Source organism: Centrocercus urophasianus, unplaced genomic scaffold (genome assembly GCF_019232065.1).
Source record: "Centrocercus urophasianus isolate 14NV4802_14NV808 unplaced genomic scaffold, USGS_Curo_1.0 seq_10, whole genome shotgun sequence".
In the NCBI taxonomy this organism is placed as follows: domain Eukaryota; kingdom Metazoa; phylum Chordata; class Aves; order Galliformes; family Phasianidae; genus Centrocercus; species Centrocercus urophasianus.
Genome location: NW_024884142.1, coordinates 52,417,126 through 52,436,373, shown reverse-complemented (window position 1 = coordinate 52,436,373; position 19,248 = coordinate 52,417,126). Strand labels below are relative to the sequence as shown.

General features: G+C 38.4%; 1 protein-coding gene across 4 annotated transcripts in view; it reads left to right on the top strand.

The window, feature by feature from the left end:
* Positions 1–19,248, top strand: part of TULP4 (TUB like protein 4) — a 141,218-nt gene that overhangs the window by 102,502 nt on the left and 19,468 nt on the right. For all 4 annotated transcript variants that reach the window (XM_042817228.1, XM_042817247.1, XM_042817256.1 and 1 more), the window contains exons 6-10: positions 2,353–2,487; positions 6,429–6,595; positions 16,150–16,374; positions 18,010–18,244; positions 18,728–18,872. In XM_042817228.1, coding sequence (XP_042673162.1) covers positions 2,353–2,487; positions 6,429–6,595; positions 16,150–16,374; positions 18,010–18,244; positions 18,728–18,872 — 907 coding nt within the window. The remainder of the gene's footprint in view (positions 1–2,352; positions 2,488–6,428; positions 6,596–16,149; positions 16,375–18,009; positions 18,245–18,727; positions 18,873–19,248) is intronic.

The window sequence follows — 19,248 nt, the reverse complement described above, 5'->3', positions numbered from 1 at the left end:
GCAGGATGGCTGTGGTTTCAAGCAGGTAGAAGACAAAAGATGATGCATTGCTCTTGAGGTAGAATCGGGGGTGGAGCAGAATACTGTTATGAGGGAGTGGGTGCATCCCAACTCTGCCAATATGGCATGCTACAATACACACCTCAGCCATGCTGCTTTGCCTCCATTTGCACAATGAGGTAACAGCCCAAAACTGAAAAGTTTTTTAGTGAGGCCAAGTGGAAAAAGTAGATAGGGGCCTATCAGATGTCACTGATAAGCACATGTGAGATATTGCTATGGTCCATAGTAGGTAGATGGCAGTCACAAAAGTTAATGCATTATTTTTTATATTATATATATTTGTCTGAAAAGATAACAATGCTAGACATGGCAGAAGGTACTGCATCTTTGATTTTAAAGAAATCCCGTGATGCAGAGGTAATACTCATCATTGTAGTTCCATCCTTGATAGTACTGACACAGAGAGCTCAATAAATTTCATACAGGGTGGTTATAAAAATATTTCCTGCAACTACATGGGGTAGATGGAGGGTGACTGGGGCTGCCTGAAATTACTAATTCCTGTACTTCTGAACACATTGCCAGTTTTTGAGAGTCTGGAAGAAATCCATCATGACCCTTAAGTATAAAACTCCTTGGGCAAAGTGTTTTGGTTTTAAACTCTTTGGAAACCATAAATAGCAAAGACCTATCAGCTACCATGTGTATACAGTATGGGGTAGGATATAGTCATCACTTCTTTTTGTAAATGCTGTTGATTATTCTACGAATAAGCTACGAAAGGATAAAGGCAACAATGATTGCACAATAAAGATTTGAATACATAATAGCTAGAAATGATTCTGAATCTGCATCTCAGATACGAACCACTGAACTGGGGACACTTGCAGTTTTAGTTTTCATTTGGACTCAGTCCAAAAATATCTTTTTCAGAATCACTTATATGCACATCAGTATGATAAACATATATTTAGCAAATACTGGTAGGGAATGTAATCATCTGAAAAACATGCTAGCATCTTTTGACCTGAGTTTTGTTTTGGCTTTAACACCTGACTCTTGGTAATGAGTGAGATTGATTGCTTTAGTAGGAAAAAAAAACCACAAACCTTCAAATTTCCTAGCAAGCTCCTAATGCAAGACAAGGAATAACATTGAATTTTTATAATACCTTTGAAATCCAGTTGGAGGATGGTGAAATTGCAGAGTACGCAGATGAGAGCTCAAATGATCCAAATGTGATAGCTTTTTCTGAGTCAATCAGGGTGGGTGGACTCATTACAAACCTACAAGTCTGCTTTTAATGATTACCCAAACATGATTTGTTTTCTTTAGAGCAGATGCAGCATAAACCTCTCAAAGGTGACAAGCCTTTGACTCACACAGAAGTGTAGGAAGGACAGCAAGTTTGATGAGTTTCTTTTACCAAATTACATACACAGAGCTAATTACTAGACATCATTCTCTGAGGTGCTTTTTGATTGACTTTTTGCAGGTTCAGGAAGCAATACTACTCTTAAATGTCTTTGCCATTTTTGATGACTGAGAATGTGCTGGTCATGCATTGAGAGCAACACTTTAACAGGATCCAGCACTGTCTCCTCTTAAGCCTTGTAAACAAAATGGAGTTAAATAGTGAATGCTACAGATGGCAGTGTTGGTCATTAAGTATTTGAACAAGTGAATTTCAACGAATGCTGAAAAGTAAGCCCAGGGAAACAGAGGCTTTATAGAAATACTTTTGAAAGTAAAGTATTAATTTGATCTCATCTTCACTTTTGAGCTCGTTGAATCCTGTTGTGCACACAATTTTTCATGCTGCTTCCTAGCTCTTAACATTTAAAATACAGCAATTTGTGAAAGGTCAGTGTGTTCTCTTAGAAGATCTTACGAAGTCTCTAGTGACTTCAGGAGGAGTCCCCATTACTTGCCCAAGCAGGAAATGTATCTAACAAGTAGCTTTCAGCATGATGATAGTGTTTATTATGATGTTTTTCAACTTGGGACCCAAGGAAACTTTCCAAAGCATTGACTTTCAACTCTGGGCAGTTGACAGTAGAGAAGGGTAGAAGACCATCCTTGGGTAACTTAACAGAAGATCCGTAAATCATTTGGGGTGTGCTGCAGTGAAAAAGTGAAGAGAAAAAATACTGTGGCTTCATAGAAGCAGACAAATTAACTTGCTGTATCTGCTTTGCTTTTGCTTACAGACATTGCAGAAATAAGCAGGTAGTTCAAGATTCTGAACCACTACTGATGAGAATAAGCCTAAGTACAGTCCCTCTCAGCCTCGATGTAATTATTTCTGGTTGCTTACTTTTCGCTCACTCCAGAACCTTGTGCTTGCAGATGGACCAGCTACATATCCAGTCCCAGTGCAGAACACCAAGCCGCTACTGACCGTCAGCTTCACGTCGGGAGACATCAGTTTAATGAACAATTATGATGACTTGTCTCCTACTATCATCCGCTCAGGGTTGAAAGGTAAAAAGGAAAATTTTTCACCCCGTTCTATGCTCTGTTTTACTTGTACTTTGAATTATGTATCTGTAGGTTACCTTTTTGTGTCTGTCTTCTAACCCAGCTCTTATGCAGCCAGAGCTCAGCCGCTTGTATTGCCGTTATCAGCACTGACACCTGCTGGTGGAAAAGAAATGCTTGTTTTGTGGGTTTTTTTTAAATGTTTAAATTTTTTAGATCATGTTTTTATGGCAGCTTTGCAGAGCAAACTGATCTGTTTGCCATTTTTCAGCTGCATGTGCTAATAAGTTTGTTTGTTTGTGTGAAATGGCCCTCTCACATTAACATTGTGTTCATCTTTAATTCACAATGTCTCTTCCCATGCTTTTAGCAATCAGATAAGAATCAGAATGCTCTTTCCCATGTCTTACAAATTTTGGAAACTTGCTAGGATTGTTATTTACCAACAGGCAAGTTATTCTGAGAAGGAAAATTTCACTGATTATTACTGTACATCTTGCTAAATGATATGCTTTAATGTTTGTAAGATCAGTATTCCATGTAAAATGTTTATTTACATTGAAATCTTTACTGATCTTACTTACCAAAAAGTCCTTTATTTTTCCAGCGGTGTCAGTGCTGGCAATTTATGGTATTTTGCCTGCGGACAAGTTTTAATTCACTAAGACACATAAGCACACGGTTAAAAATAGGCTCCTTTCTTTTTTTTTTTATCTCTACAGGTAAATCAGTTTTATATTAGATGCAAAACAAGAGAAAATTTATCTGTCGGAGCAAATCCTTAGCTGTTCTGTAACAGTATAATATCGTTGGTGAAAGGTTATCCTAACACCATCACAGTAGTTTTGGGGTGTTCAGATATGCAGAGGAATATAACATCACACTGGAGAATTCTATCCCACTCCAATAGGGGATAGCTTCTGTCTATCCCAAACCAAGAAGTATGTGCTCTGGCAAAAAGTAGCTTCCTGAGGCAATCCTCTGATCCAGAAAACTTCTTTTGCCAAAAAAGCTACTTTAAATCTGGGAAACTGAAACCAATATAGAGAAGCTCTTGTAATAGACAGCAGGTTGTGTGCCCAGCATCACTATGAAATTATATTAGATCAGATAAGTAGTTTTCAGTTGTCATCTAGTCTGTGCTTCTTGCTAGAACCAGGAGAAACAAACCCATCTTGTTCTTTGTTTAGTGCTGTGGGGTTCCATCTTGATGAGGATGTTTGTCCTGTTTCTCTTTCCCCATTGATTTTAACTAATGGAAAAAGATTCCTTAATTACATCACCTTCTTCTAGCAAGTTACAGTAAAATATGTAAAATACAGTAAAATACAGTAAATTAATACAGTAAAATACAGTAAAATCTATGGATTGTAAACTGGACTTTATCATTGACATCAGTAGAAGAATGTGCAACATCTTGCTGGATTGGCAACATGTGAGAATGAAAGAAAGGTGCTTGGGATATCTCTGTCTTGTTTTGAAGCTAACAGTTTCATTATGGAAAATACTTTACATTTAGTTGTTATATGGGTATACACATTTTCTGTACCTTCTTATTAAAAATGTTGACAAGCAACTGTCATTTTGTTGGTTGTTACCATGTGCAACAACATGCAACTCCACCCAGCACAGTCTCCATACTCAGAAGCCACTTTGAACACGGCTAAGACTGGATGATTTCCAGTATTGTAAGTCAGTTCATGTCTGAAGTCTGTAAGTACTGCATTGTGGTTTCTGTAGCAGATGCATTGTCTTTATAGGCTGCAGTAGGCTACTAAATAAATTTTTAAAGCAGACAACTGTAAAACTCTTTCATGCAATACCAAAATATTTTTGCTGTTCTACTGGCTTGCATAGTTGTGATTTTACTGGAAATATTCACATTAAATTGGTGCAGAAAAACTTCTGCTGTTAGATGAGAGTTTTGTTAATGGAAGTTCTTCTGTTCATGCAGCTTAAACACTCTGGGAAGTTTTGTCTAGTGGAGCTCTTGAACCATTCAGCTGTGTGTTTTCTTTTTCATGCTTTTTAATTCAGTGGTTCTCAGTGCGCTGATCCTTACAGAATCATTGAACTACATCTGCTAAATATACTGGTTAGCTGCAACTGCTACCTGCAGACCTGTTGCAGACCTGTTAGAGCGCTCTCTGTTAAAGGCTTGTAAACATGCCTGCCATGCGAGATGACTGTGATCCACTAATTCACTTGCAGACCATTACACTACGTGAATCCTCCATCCGATTTCTAATCTCTGAGCTTGCACTGAGACACGTTTCTCAACTGAGCTGTTTTATGTCAAGTTTCAGTAGTCTTTGAAGACTCCATTGGTGGTGTGTCATACTGTGAAGCCATACTGTTCCCAGGGGATGCTGTGAATGACATCCAGCTCTTCGCTGCCTTCTCAACAGCTTTGCTCTAGGAGTTTTGACTGAGAGAGAAAACTGCTGAACATAGTAGTTACTCCTCTTCCTCTAGGTGTAGGGATCAACTCAGGTTTTGCTTGGAGACATTTATCTGAAGGAGATTGTTATTTCACTTTGGTGTATTGTTATTGATGATTGGTGATTGTTATTTCACTTTGTTTAGTTAATTCAGTTAACGCAAATGAAGTTGATCTGCCTGCCTCATTGATTTCTGAAACATCCATCATCAGACTCTCTGAAAAAGATTAATTAAATCCCATTGTAGATTACTTAGAGGGCTGAGGACCAACAGGAAAAAAAAGAAGCATGCAGTGCCTAGCTGTGAAAAAAATATCTTGAGAAACACGTGCCTTCCCTTGGTATATGAGAAGCATAATTCCCATGAGGAATACCAGAAAGTTGAAAAAATACAAAACCATTTTAAATTGCACATAAAAGTCCCTGAAAATGACAAGTTGACTACTTGAAACAATTTTGAGATCCTTCTTGCCAACTCTCATTTCTCTCCTGCTTCTTCATTTGAAGACAGCTTCTCGCCCACAAATATCTTCAAAAGGTTCTTGGCAGATTGAGCATCCCAGAGCACAAAAGTTTTGTCTTTACCATCACTTTGTCTCAGCACAAAATAGCTGCCTTTCACCTCCAGTTTAAGAGTAAAAAGATTTAAAGACTAGCTCAATATTCCTTGTACATGCAAATTTGCATCTGAAACACAAGCAGGAGCGCAAAGTACTGTTTTGATGTGACAAAGAGCTGGAAGATATAACAATTTGAAATTAGCATCCCCAAATTAAACTGTGGATGTTCCTCATTGTGAGGTGCCTGTAGAAGTAACTGATATGTATATTCATATCCACATATATGAGAGACTAAGCAATCCCTGTGTGCTTCTGGCAAATTCCTGCTAGGCTGAGGATTAAATTTTCAAAAGTCAAGTCAAAAGAAAATGTGTGACATGGAGGCCATATGTATTTATGGAGAAAAATACAAAAGTCTTTCATTCTTGATGTTACAGATTTTGAGTTATACTAAAAGTTACATTTACAGCCAGTGAGAATGTGAGGCACTGCTAAACATGCTGGTTTTTTGCACTGTAGGCCTCTCCAGACAAACAGTCTTTGCTACTCAGTGAGTTTATTTACCTGGGCATTAAAGTGATTCCACTTATTTACCACAAAGCTATGCTCATCTTCCTCACTGGTTTTAATATCGCTGCTAAATTCTTATGGTTACATACCTGGGAACGGCCACTAACTTACATTCTACACTTACCACGGGAATAGATTGATTAGTGAGTTGTTACACATTTTGTTGCAGTTCACAAAATAAAAAGGAAGCGGCATTCTCAAAAGTGCATTTACAACGCATTAGCTGCTATTTTGATGAAAAGATTTAGGGTTTTAAATACTTACATAACCTGTAAGAGTATAATTCAGATTCTCAAATCACTTGGGTGCATCTGGAAAATGATTCCTGTTGTTTCTAATAAGAGGTTATTGCCAACTATCTTTGCAATTTCAGATGTGGTGGTACAGTGGTGCACGCAAGGAGACCTACTTGCAGTAGCAGGGATGGAGAAGCAGTGTCAGCTCGTTGAACTTGGCAATGGTTCTCTGTTGAAAAGTGCACTTGTCAAGTTCTACAATGTGCGTGGGGAACATATCTACACTCTGGAGACACCTGTGCAGGTAGGAGAGAGATTGTTTAAATCAGTTGTTAATGATTTTCTGGCATACTTTTCATACATTGGTTTTTTGATTTAGGCTTGTAATATGAAAAGGATTGTAAAATGTCCTACTGCATTCCAAAAAACAATACTATAAAAATGCTCCATAGTTGTTATTTGTGTTACAGTAAACATCCAAGAATATATCTGATTCTAAGGCCCACTGTGCTTAGGTCTTGTGCAAATATAAAATGAGAAATGTTCTTTTTCTTAAAACCATTGGACCACAAGTGGACAAGACAGAAAAGGGAAATTCTGTTATTTCTCAGATAAGTGAGTGAGGGCAAAAAAAGCAGGTAACTTGCTAGATGTTGTAGCAGAGCCAAGAACTGGTGTAATATGGTCCAAGTCCAGTATCAAGATTATACGCTCTTTTTACTGCTATAATTTTCTAATGTATGATCAGTTGGTCTGATGCAATATTCTGCTTGTTATGACATCAGACAGACAAGGAAGAATCAGGATGTCTTATTTCAGTTTCCACTTTCTGTACAGACTTCCACTGTAACTTTGGTCATGTTGCTTGACTATCAAAAGGACATGGACTACATGCTGCTCAGGAGCACAACTGTTTTTAACTCTTCATTGTTCTTCCAGAACACAGCTGAAAGTCACTCTACAGTTTATCTCATTTTCTGTAGAATATGGATGACTCCATTCTCATTTCTGACAGTTACTAGAAAAACTTAAATAATTTATAACAACTTTGAAATCAAAAAGTGGCAAAAAATGTTGTTTACATATAATCAACGATGATATCATGTATTACTGTTTCTTTTTCAGTACCCTGAGCTGAGATGGATACAAAAGGATGACATAGTAAATTGACTGCTTTTGTGTTTACTTATGTTTATTTAGCATTAACCTGTGCTTACTAGCTTTAGCACTCTAATTTAGATAGAATTCTTTAGTTTTGTAACATATGAAATGATGTTTTCTAAAACCACCCTAAATAAGTACAGAGATGACTAATGCTGATTTAGATATTTAAAGGACTTATACGTACGCAGTTTTATTATCTTAAACATAGTTTATCAAGCAAAATAGTGCACCCATATTCATAGTGGATCACTTCTGGAGAAAACATTATACCAGTGATACTTACTCCCAGACCAGGTTAAAAAGTTTATTCTGTTACTCAGTTCCAGAATACAGTATGTCTGTGTTACCTGTGGAACCAGTACAACACTTGGGTGTCAAGCAGTGAAATCAAGTTGTTTGAGCAGTAGAATGGATTGGGACAGATTGCCTTGAGATGTATGTCTGTGCAGCCTTGCTGCTGTCTCCCCACTTTGTTCCCAACAACCACAAATTCTCTCTTACCTCCATGCTTTCATTTCCTCTAGTTCTTCTTACATCCCTTCAACTTCCTTTTATACATTCGTCTCTTCTCCTTCCTTCTCTGCTTAATCACTTGGGGGAAAATGAGCATGTATTGTGGCTGATGAGTGTTAGTTATTTTGCCTATTAAATAATAGGATCATAGGATCAGAAAGGTTGGAAAAGATCTCTAAGATCATCTAGACCAACTGTCCACCTAGCATCAATAAACCATGTCCCTAAGTATTACATGCACCTCCATGCATGGGGATTCCACCACTTCCCTGAGCAGCCTTTTCCAAGGCATTGCTACTCTTTTGGAGAAGAAGTATTTCCTTGGTGTTGTACTTCATCCCATTGGCCTCAGGCCATTGATCCAGTCTCTCCAGATCCCTCTGTATGACTTCCTACTCTTAGGCAGTTCAACACTTCCCCCAATTTGGTGTTGTCTGCAAACTTACTGAAGGTGCATTCAATCCCCTCATCCAGATCAACACCATTCATTGTGCTGTTCCCCATGAATGCTCATTGAACAAATGGACAGGTCATACAGAGTGGGTTACTGCTAAGTTCATACCACAGTACTTTTCATAGTGAAAATAATTAACCCAACCCCTCTGTTCTTTCCAGCTGCTAACTTTCACTAAAGTTGCGGTTTTTTATTATCATGGATATCTTCCCCTCTTTATTGGCCAACAGCTTCAGAACAAGGATAGAAGTGAAAGAGAGGTGGAAAACCACTCATTAACACAACAATCATGCTTATTTCCTTGAGAAACTGTGCTAAAAATATTCCAGCTGATACATTTATGCTAATTAAAAACTTGTGTGCATAATCTTGCCTAGAAGTAGAGCCACTCCTTTCCTGTCATTTGTCAGTGTTTATTTTCTTTATTTATTGCACTTAAGTTCGTATTTAACTCAGCTGCAGGAGGAAGTGAAGGAGATATTTCAGAAAGACACCTGTATCTGCTCATGTGGACTTTACTGTTGTGTGTAATTGATTGCTGGTCTAACAGTGCTACCAGCTAAGTACCAGGTACGCTAGAGCATTGCAAAGTATTTGGTTTACTAGCAAAACCAGATAAGAAATGCTGTTGCAAAAATATCACTGGTAACTTGTTATTCCATGCATCTGCTCCAAGGATATATATGCAGATATGCTAGTCAGTCAGGTCCCGGTAATTTGTCTGATTACAGATTCATCAGAGCAAATTCATTGATTTTATGTAAAATGACAATCAGCCTTGTAATGGTATTTCATGAAATTCATCGCTGGTTACTGAACGTAAATGGAAGAAAAGAATCTGCACATCTCAAACTCTTCTGGTACTAAAACTGTTTATTCCAAAGCAAGCAAAAGTTTGACTGGAAAAGTGTATTTATTCTAATTGAGCATTTTTTCCAAATTTAAGGGTCATAGGAAGTAAAACAACGATGAACATCGGAAGTAGTGGATTGCTGGTGCCAAACTGAGTTTCTTTGTTGCCCTCTGTCCCAACTCTTTGATAAAGCAGATGTCTGAAATTGTTATCAGTAAAATGTACTCAACTGTCTTTGTTTGTGCTGTATATCTTGGAAGAGTACTAAGGAAACAAGAAATTATAAATTGTTCATAGTAAAACTCAGTCTAAAACTGATGTAGGATTTAAATGTAACTTGGCTGGTACATCACCTAACACAAAGGCACTTCAAACTCTATTGTAAAATAAATTTGGGTACTGCAGTTTGCTGATCCTGATGATGGCTGTTGTCATGGTTCCCTTCAAGGTGTTTTGTATGCCACCTTCTCCTCCAGCCTTAATATGTTTTTGCAGTCCTCCATATCATTTGATTAACTCTCCTAAGCACCTTCAGTGTAGGATTTTATGGTTCATAAACCTAGTTTGCTGACTGTAAAACCCTAGGTAGGGAAATCACGCTTGTTTAGAAGTATCCAAATGAACACTGTAGCTTTGTATGAAAAATAATATTCATAAACAGAATGATAGAGCTCTCTGTGCTGGGACATCAGCCTGACATTCTGCAATATATTTGCAATATATATTTGCAATATATGTTTGCAGAATGTAGTGCAAAGAAAAAATCTCAAGTCCCTTTGGAAAGTTACACTAGACTTTAATGTTACTGGAAGCAGTTATATCAAAACTGAGTTCATATTCCAGAGAATAGTGATTATTGATTTGATACAAACACATTATCAATTTCTGTAAATCTTAGTAATTACTGTTTTCGCTCTCATGTACACAAATATTAACCTGATGAACTAAAACTGTGCCCAGTTCTTCTAGCTGGCAGTTTATTCATGGCCTTGCTTTCGCAGCACTTAAAACACTGATTAAAACTGCAGGCTGCCTTGCTGGTTATAATTTTTTAATCAGAAGAATGTTAATCTCTTATGTTTTTTATTAAAACCTCATAACTTTCTCCTGGCACGAAGCAAGTATGGGACTAACAGTAAGTGGCCAAGGCTGTTTTGCAGTCTTGCTAAAATCGGTTATGGGAAATGCTGCATCTGAGTTCTGTCACTTCTGAATTTCTCATCTGAGAAGCAGACAGGGTTTTTTATTATATCAGCTAACAATACCTGCTGTCAGAAAGCTTACTTCTGAGTGGATAAAGCTGCTTTCTGTCTTCTGTCTTTGGACTTTAAACACAAGTGTCTCCTGCAGTCCCACTTAAAAAATGTCTGTCTACCAACTTCACCAGACTTGTGAAGTTATCCCGTTTGTTGGTTCAGATTTGTTATTTCTATTTTGGTTCCTTTGATTTTATAATTTTCTTTCTCATATATCCAGGGGAACAAGAGCATGCAAAACCCTGGTACTGATCTCATCTCAAATTTATAATCCTAAAGAAGGTTAGATTATAATTTTATCTCGTTATGTAATTGCTCTATGAACAGATTACACAAAGATTGCAATGAAGAAGATGAGAGCAGGTTGAGCCCAGCATGTCTCCTATTGAGCTGCTGTATGTATGGGCAACAAAGTCAGATGCAGTAAAAGTGTAGTCACATTTTTCTCAGTGCAATACTTTTAGACCCTAACTCAAAGCAATATACCATAGTCTACATCTTTATGGGAGAGGTTTCCAGCTGTCTTTGAGAAGACCTGCTTGCTCTAACCATACTGCTATCAGTAGAAGCCCTTGTGACATTTCACAGGCTGCTTCTTTGCTGGAAACTTCTGGGCACCTGAACAGTTAGATGGAAGACTGTGTGCTTCTGCAGAAATCTGGTAATTGTGTAGAATTCATTTTACTAAGGCCTGAGAAAAGAGGCACAATTCTAGGTTAAATTCAGATCAAAAGGACTGTGAGAGGAAGAGGCTGTCTGTTATGTTCCCCAGCTGAGCTAACTTTGCTTACTTTGTCTCCATTAATTTCACATACCGTGTTCAGGTTTACTGCTTCTGAATTAACATTGCCGTTTGTTTTCAATCACCTGAAATGAGTCTCGTTTAGTTGACATTGGATGGCACCAAAATTTTGGAGAATTTAATTTGTTACAGAAAGATAAACAAGAGCAGCGGCTCAGAACTAGCTGGCCTAACGTTCTTTGGGATTTCAATAAGGACCTTAATGTTTTACAAATAGGCCATGAGATCATCTCTGACTGCTGCACAAATGGATTGTGATCAGGACTGCAAAATGGGTTCTGTCTAGCTATATTTGGCTGAGAACAGCCTCATTCTGTGAAGATGGATTCTCACATTTGTACTGAAATCTAAACAAAAACAAAAAAAAACACTGTAAAAGCAGAGGATATAAGAAACATTTGCAAATCAAATAAGAGTTTGCTGCATGAAAAAATAATTTAATTAATACAGTGTTTGGTGAGGTCATAGAACTTACTGCTTTTATCATCATCAGTTCTCTTAGTTAGTATTATTCCCATTGTAAACATAGGAACAAAAGAATGAAGAAGTTGCACTGTTTCCAGTAGTTATCCTTGAACTCTAGAGCAGTACAGAGATGTGCGCACAAAATTCCTGAGAGCCAGATGGGCACTTAGCCATTCTACCTTCTGATTTCTCTGAAATAAAAGCAGAGGGAAAGACAAAATGTGTATCTCCACAATAGCACTTTACATTGAGAGAAAGCAGGCAGGGTAGGCTGGAGTTTCTACTTTGTACGTACCATTGGTACCATACGTACCATTGACTGGATACAGTTCTGCATTTTGGTTTCTTCTCCTGAGAAAATCCCCTTTTCCTGGATCTTCTGCCTTGAAATATCTGCCTTTGTTCATCTCATTACCAGTGGGACTTCCAGTAGTCAAGGGTCCTAAGGTCCCCTGACCTTAGAACTTCTGAACTCAAGAGATGCAACAAGGAGCACCTTGCATGGTGTTCTCCTTGACTGAACTTTATACGAGTGATGAGAAGTTTTTAAATTGTGTTTTCTTCCTGTAAGAGAGACTTTCAAATCCACTCTGAAAAGAATGATAATAGAACTTGTTGACTGGTTTTTGAGATGTGTTTTCAGACAATATTTCTCCTGATAAAACATTACGTTTTTTGTTCTTCATTATTTCTAATATACAAAGCTGAATTCCTTTGACGTTTGTTCTGTTGTTCTTTTGTTGTTTTTTTTTTCATGTTTGCATCTAAATCAGGAACTCACTCAGGTCTTTATACTTTGTGCTAAGATCTTTCAACACCTGACTTAACTGCAAAGGGAGATTAGAAATTATCATTAGAAGTTATATGTCCAGCTGCATTTCCTTGTTCCTAGAAGAAATGAACACATGTGCAGCCGTGGAAAATAAAATTCCACTTTCTTGGAGTCTGCAGTATCTGTATCGACACCTTTTCCTTCCTTGTTTACTAAAATAATGGAAATAAGCAGGTGCTTTATGAGGAACAATACTTTTGCATTGAACACTGCAGATCAATCTCTTTTCCTCAAGTGTTTGAAGGCAATGCTGTGGCCAGCTAATGATTGTCTTGCAGTGATAATTGATTCATGTCTCTGTCCTTCAAGGGAAGGAGTGGGAAACCTCGTTATTGAGAAATATTATTGGAGCAGTACATTTAAAGGTCAGGTCCTATCTGACATTTGGGTGATCTTCTTATTTCCCCAGGCATTTAGTTATGCTCTAATTTTTCATGAACCTCATCTGAAATCTTAGACCTCCACGTAAATGAAGTGTTGCTGGATATTAGACTTGAGGGATACTGGGAGTCTGAGCATTCTATAGAAAATGGAGGCAAAGCATGCCTGGTGAATCAGTAAGCAAATGCAAACCAATATTGTATAAGTGCCCTTTGCCAAGACTGAGAATGTTAAGAGTAAAACATGAGGTGTATGGGAGGCTAAATATACAAAGAAAGAGTACAAATGTAATGATGCAAGCAGTTCATCCCTTGTAGGTATTATGTGTATGTGTGCATTTGAATGTACACCCGCTTGTACGTATTGTTTACATAAACATATGCTAAAAATGCCGAACCAAAGGGATCAAGCCTAGAAAAGTTAGAAAATGGCTGAGTTATGGTTGTCTGCTGGGAAACAGATGAGATCATGCCATGAAGCAGTCCCTTTTGGCATCTGGCTTTTTGCTCATTCTTAGCTGCACAGTGCTTTATTGCCAAAGGACCCATCCAACATTTCAAAGCTACTGAAAAAGCTCTTCTTTGGGAATGCATTTATGATTACAGAGGTTCTTGCACTGGTGCTATCTGCTCCTCTCTGTGCTCTAATCTGAGGGCAGAAATAGTTTCCTTTGACTCAAATAACTGGTTGAGCAGAGGCCTGTCTGGGTGTGATGTATTGAATTATGATAGCTGGGATAGTATACTTCATAATCTGTTCTGCTGTGAAACTCTGTGCAAGAAATAAGCATTTTTGTGCAAAGTCATACATTTGTTTATTCCCTCACCTTGTTTATAGATAAGCTTTAATTGATCCAACACAACCAGACAGACGTGGTTTGGATCCCACAACTATTAGGTAGATAGTTCTGCCCATGCTGAAATGCAATTCTTGGGGAAATCAGGGTCACTTCTCCTAGTACCTTCCTCAGACTGTCGTACTTCAGATGTGGCAGATGCTTAACTTTTGTCAGTGTCTTTTCAGTCACGTTTTACAAGCAGCTATTGATGAATTGTCTCATTGCTATTAAACAGTATGAGGGCTGAACTTACCCTCAAATAAGCCATTAATAGATATTATTAGATAATATTTTATGTGATCATTCATCAAATCAAAGACTGGACTGTCCCACAGTTTATGGTTATGACAAGCTATGCGATAAGTATCAGTGGTACACAAACAACTTCTCAGTTCTTTTGAAGCTCTCTACAGAATGCCTTTAGCAATTACTGTTAAAATCACAATATTCACATATTGTTGCTTCCATTTACATATCAGTCAGCCTGAAGGTTTGTGCGTTCAGAGGAGTGTTTGTGGTGTTGCCTCTCGAGGTCTTCTGCTTTTAAAACCAATATTTTCATTGAAATTTAAATCTAGGGTAAAATTACATAGCAGGAAAGGTCTTTTCTTTGAAAAAAAAAAATCTGCCACCAGCCTTTTATCTTGATGATAGGCACTGATATCGTGCTGTGCAACTGCATTTTGCTTTATATCATTCACTGAGAAACATATTCCCCTAGTTTCTCATCTTCAAGCTTTTTGAATTGGTAAATAAAGGGAAAACTTTTTGCTCCCAAACTAGATTAGTATCTTCTGGGCTAATCTAACCCATTTATGTGGGTACCGTATTACCAGAGAGGAGCAGATAAAGATTAGTACTGAGTGTGCCCTGACTTTTTTCTTCTGTGTAGTTAATTGTTGTTCAATGCATTGTGATATTCCAAAGAGACCCTGACCTTAAGGGAAATACAGTTCATAATTTAGTTAAGAATATGTTCACTTAAATTTTTAAGTGCTAAGGATTGTGAAAAAAAGGAAACCCTTCACAGGAAGGAGTGAGCCTTTTTCAATTCACTGATTACAGCCTTCTGTACAGTGTGCCTTATGGATTGGGGATGTCTTCCTTGTCCTAAGCTAATTTTTGGTACAGAGATAACAGCTATGGGATGAAGATTCCTTAGAGTGTGTGTATATGTGCAAACAAAGTTGTTTGTAGCACATCAAGCAAGAGATGACAGCTGACTGCAGCTTACCCTCACAAAGGGCCAAAATAACAGTGATAGTGCTATGTCAAGACACAACAGCGCTTTGCATAAAAAAAGATGGATTTTGGCCCAAAAGTTTAGAAAGCAGGCACAAGGAGCTGTCTGGGAAAGAACTCATAGATGTTTGTGGGACAGTTTTACCCATGAGGATTGTCTTGCATCCTGGAGAACAAGTTTACTCCTGCCTTAACAGGCATAGTTCCTAAGAGCTGGTATTTATAAAAGCATCATTCCATTCAGTTTTTAGTTAGGCAGTTACTTATACATGCAATGAGATCCTTTTTTAATTTGTTCTAAATCTCTACACAGCATGCTGTTATTGTGTGAACTCAATATTCATACAGCATGGAATAATGTGCAAAGGAGGGTTTGAGTGATTTTTTGTTATGCTGCTCTGAATTCTGCCATTTAGGACCAGTCACCTCTGACTCTCTTGGCTGTCTACTGCCATGAACTTGGATGTATCTGAGTATAGATAAACAGGAGACAGAAAGGCCATGGTGATCTCTTACAGCTCATTTCCTCGGGTAGTAGTTCAAAAAAGACATAATGCAACAAAAGAAGGAGTGCAAGACAAGAAAGCCAAGTGAATCTTGTCCACTAGTTTAGTAGCTGTCTTTGGACATGTAGTCTGGATTTCGGTTGTAAAATGGGATCCATTAACAGTGGATGAAGGTTGATTATATGACTGAAAAAATAACGTGGATGGTGCCTCAAAAGATCCTGCTCTTTAGCAGTGTATGACTTTTAAGTCATATGTCCTTATAGCACCTCATTTTTTTCATCTCGTTGATGAATTTGGTAGACAGTTCCTTATGTGAAGAGCTTAAAGTTTTGCGAGTAAAAAGAACTGCATGTGTATCAACTGTGGGTATCAATAATTTCAGGTGTCCACATTTTTCTCCCTTTTTATGGGCAATAGCATGCTTTTCTAAGTTTCTAGAAGATTTAGTGTAGCTTAATTGGTGCTGTATTCTGATCATCACTCGCTGTGCAATTGTTTGGGTGAAGGTGTATGGTCTTCTCAAGTTGTGCCCTTTTCCTCCCCGTGCAGCGTCCCATCATCTCCATCTGCTGGGGTCACAGGGATTCACGCCTGATGATGGCTTCTGGGCCTGCACTATATGTTGTCAGAGTAGAGCACAGGGTCTCCAGCCTGCAGCTTCTGTGCCAGCAGACCATTGCCAGCTGTCTGCGGGATGACAAGGATATCAGCAAACTCACCCTTCCCCCTCGGCTCTGTTCATACCTCACCACTGCCTTCATACCAACAATCAAGGTAAAAGGAAAGCAGCATGTGTGCGCATGGAAGAGAAAGGGGTTGCTTGATTTTCTTCTCCCTGCTCCTAAGTGACAATGGGTAAAATCCTGACCCTACATAAGTATGATAAAAAAGCGTGATTAAGGGTCACTCCTGTTCAAGGACAGCAAAGTCGGTGATTAGTATGGTGCCTACTGAAATGTGAAAAGAAAGCTTACACACACTGATCTGTACTATTGTGCCTGGATGGCTTTTCCAAGGGCATTCCAAGGTACAATATGCTGTTAGCTCAGGAAGACTGCAGAAGTAATTGTGTCATAGTTTTAGGAGACATTCACAGTGGTAAAACTGTTACATCTCTCCTTGTTGCATGACTCCTTATATTGCCAGGAAAGGTATACTTAAGATCCATGTCTACCCAAATATCTCTACTGACCGTGAGTTCTTCTAACCTTACTACTCCAACAGTGCTATGAAAAAATAAAGCAGATATTATATCTTTTCTTGTACTACTAGCAGAGCTGCTTGCAGAGCCATCTGCTCAATCTTATCTTTTCATACTTTTGCTCTCAGGTACATCTTAGGATTTCTGAACTCTATCACAGCCTGTAAACTAGAGCATTAGCTAGTACATGTCCTACATCCAGATATGTGTTCTCGTGTTATGTATTTTTTGTGCATGCTTAACAGCATTTTCTCAAACAAGTTTTGAGCCATCATTGTAACATATGACTCTAGAATAACTAATTTGAAATCTGTCAAGTTGGCCCAGCTTAAATAAGAGCAAATTATGCTTGTAATGTAATGGTTCAATACAGTTCCATTTGTGGATTGTGTACCCTCCTAATCAGGGCAATTTGTGTGACTGTGAAACATTTCACTTACCAGAGAAGAATAAATGCCTTGCTGTAACCATGGCTTCTTGATCTCCAGAGATACAGAGCATTCAGTAGACCAGTGGTAAAGAAACACACGTTAGTGTTATTGGTGTTGTACAGGCTATATTGTCATAGACAAAAGCAGTTTAACTGCCTTTGGACTGTGTTCTTTGTGGATTAATGCAGCCTGCTGGCAAGCAGGGCAAAATAACCCACCTTGAGTTTCAGACTCATATTTCTCTACACAGCATGCAAATAGACCCTCATCAGAGATGGGTCGTGTATTGGGAAGTGAGTGGGATTGATAGAAGAGTACAAGCTCTTTCAAGAGCTGACAACATAGTAGCATAGTGTTATAGAATGCACCAGTACTAATGAGGAATGGGAACGTGAATGGCCAAGTTCACTTTTGGGGACAGCAAGAGAGAAGTCTGAAGCTTTGACTTGACTGTGTTACCCAAGTTAAAATTTGTTATCAAGTTTGTGATTGATGGAGCTGGAATTTGAATACAGATTTGTTATCTACAAGTCCAGCCTTCCTCTTTGGTATGATTACTCTAAGTTTCTCAGTTTTAAGCTGTTTTAAGCCTAACTGAGCAATAAACAGCCCCACTGTTTTGTGTGTCGCTCATGTATAACCCACAGAGTAAAGTGATCTGCCAAGTTAGAGTTGGATTCAAGTTCAGTTAGTCGTGTCAAGATTAAATCATCCCCCCCAAGAAAAAGAACAATAACCTATGGGAAACTTTCTCTTTCCTTCCTTCATTTCATTAAGCCTCCTATCCCAGACCCAAACAATATGAGAGATTTTGTCAGCTATCCAACAGCTGGCAATGAACGTCTTCATTGCACGATGAAGCGGACAGAAGATGACCCAGAAGTTGGTGGTCCGTGTTATACTCTGTACTTGGAATATCTTGGGGGATTGGTGCCCATCCTGAAAGGACGACGTATCAGCAAGTTGAGGCCAGAGTTTGTCATTATGGATCCTAAAACAGATGGAAAAGCAGGTAAAAGTGAACTGTAGCACTGCATAAAAATGATTTTAAAAGACTTCAGGTATTAAGAGTTCAACAGTTAAAGAAAATCTTTATAAGAAATATGGAAGCTGGTATCCGTTTTTTTCCTTCTTTTTCTGCTGGGGAAGAGTTTTTAGCATGATCTAGGCTCAAGCCTCTCAAATTATATCATACTGTCAAAGAGAACTTGTTATATTTTGAGTAGAAGAGAATAGATTGGTAATTAGCAGAAAATATTTTTCAGTCTCAATTTTGAAGTCACTTGAATGTGATTCAGCCCTCTGAATCATGTACACTTGAGTTTAGACCACTGGAAACTTGGGCTAGGCACGGTGAAGAACAGTTAATTATGTCTTTATACTTTTATCTCATCTACCGCCCATGGATCAGATTTATGCTTCTGATGACTGATAGTTGTAATTGATATCAGTTTTCTGAAGCAGCACTTACATTTTTTGGGGCCTGTTTTGATAGATGAAATCTATGGAAACAGCTTGATTTCCACTGTGATTGACAGCTGCAACTGCTCTGACTCCAGCGATATTGAACTGAGTGATGACTGGGCAGCAAAGAAATCTCCCAAAATCAGTCGAGCTAGCAAATCACCCAAACTTCCCAGGTAATCATTTCTTGGATATTGCCTCATCTTTTTCCCCAGGTTTTCTTTCTGTCTCCCTCCCTCCCTTTCTTCCATTCTAACAGTGTCTTGACACTTCATAAAATTTAAAGCAAACTGCTTTGGGCAGATAGGAGCCTTCCGGAGCACTGAGGTCCTCTGCCATGTACAGTTCCAGACTGATCTCAGATATTGTTGTTGAGGTGGACTTTGAGGAAAGTGCTGGGGCAAAAGGTAATGGGAAGCAATAAGGCACCCTTCTTCCCCAGCATCCTCAATTTTCACAAGTAGGCTCAAAGAAAAACCTTATGAACTCTCCCACTTCTGCTCTGCTGTACATGAACTCTTGCCGCCATGGAATGTATTTCATCCTTCAGAC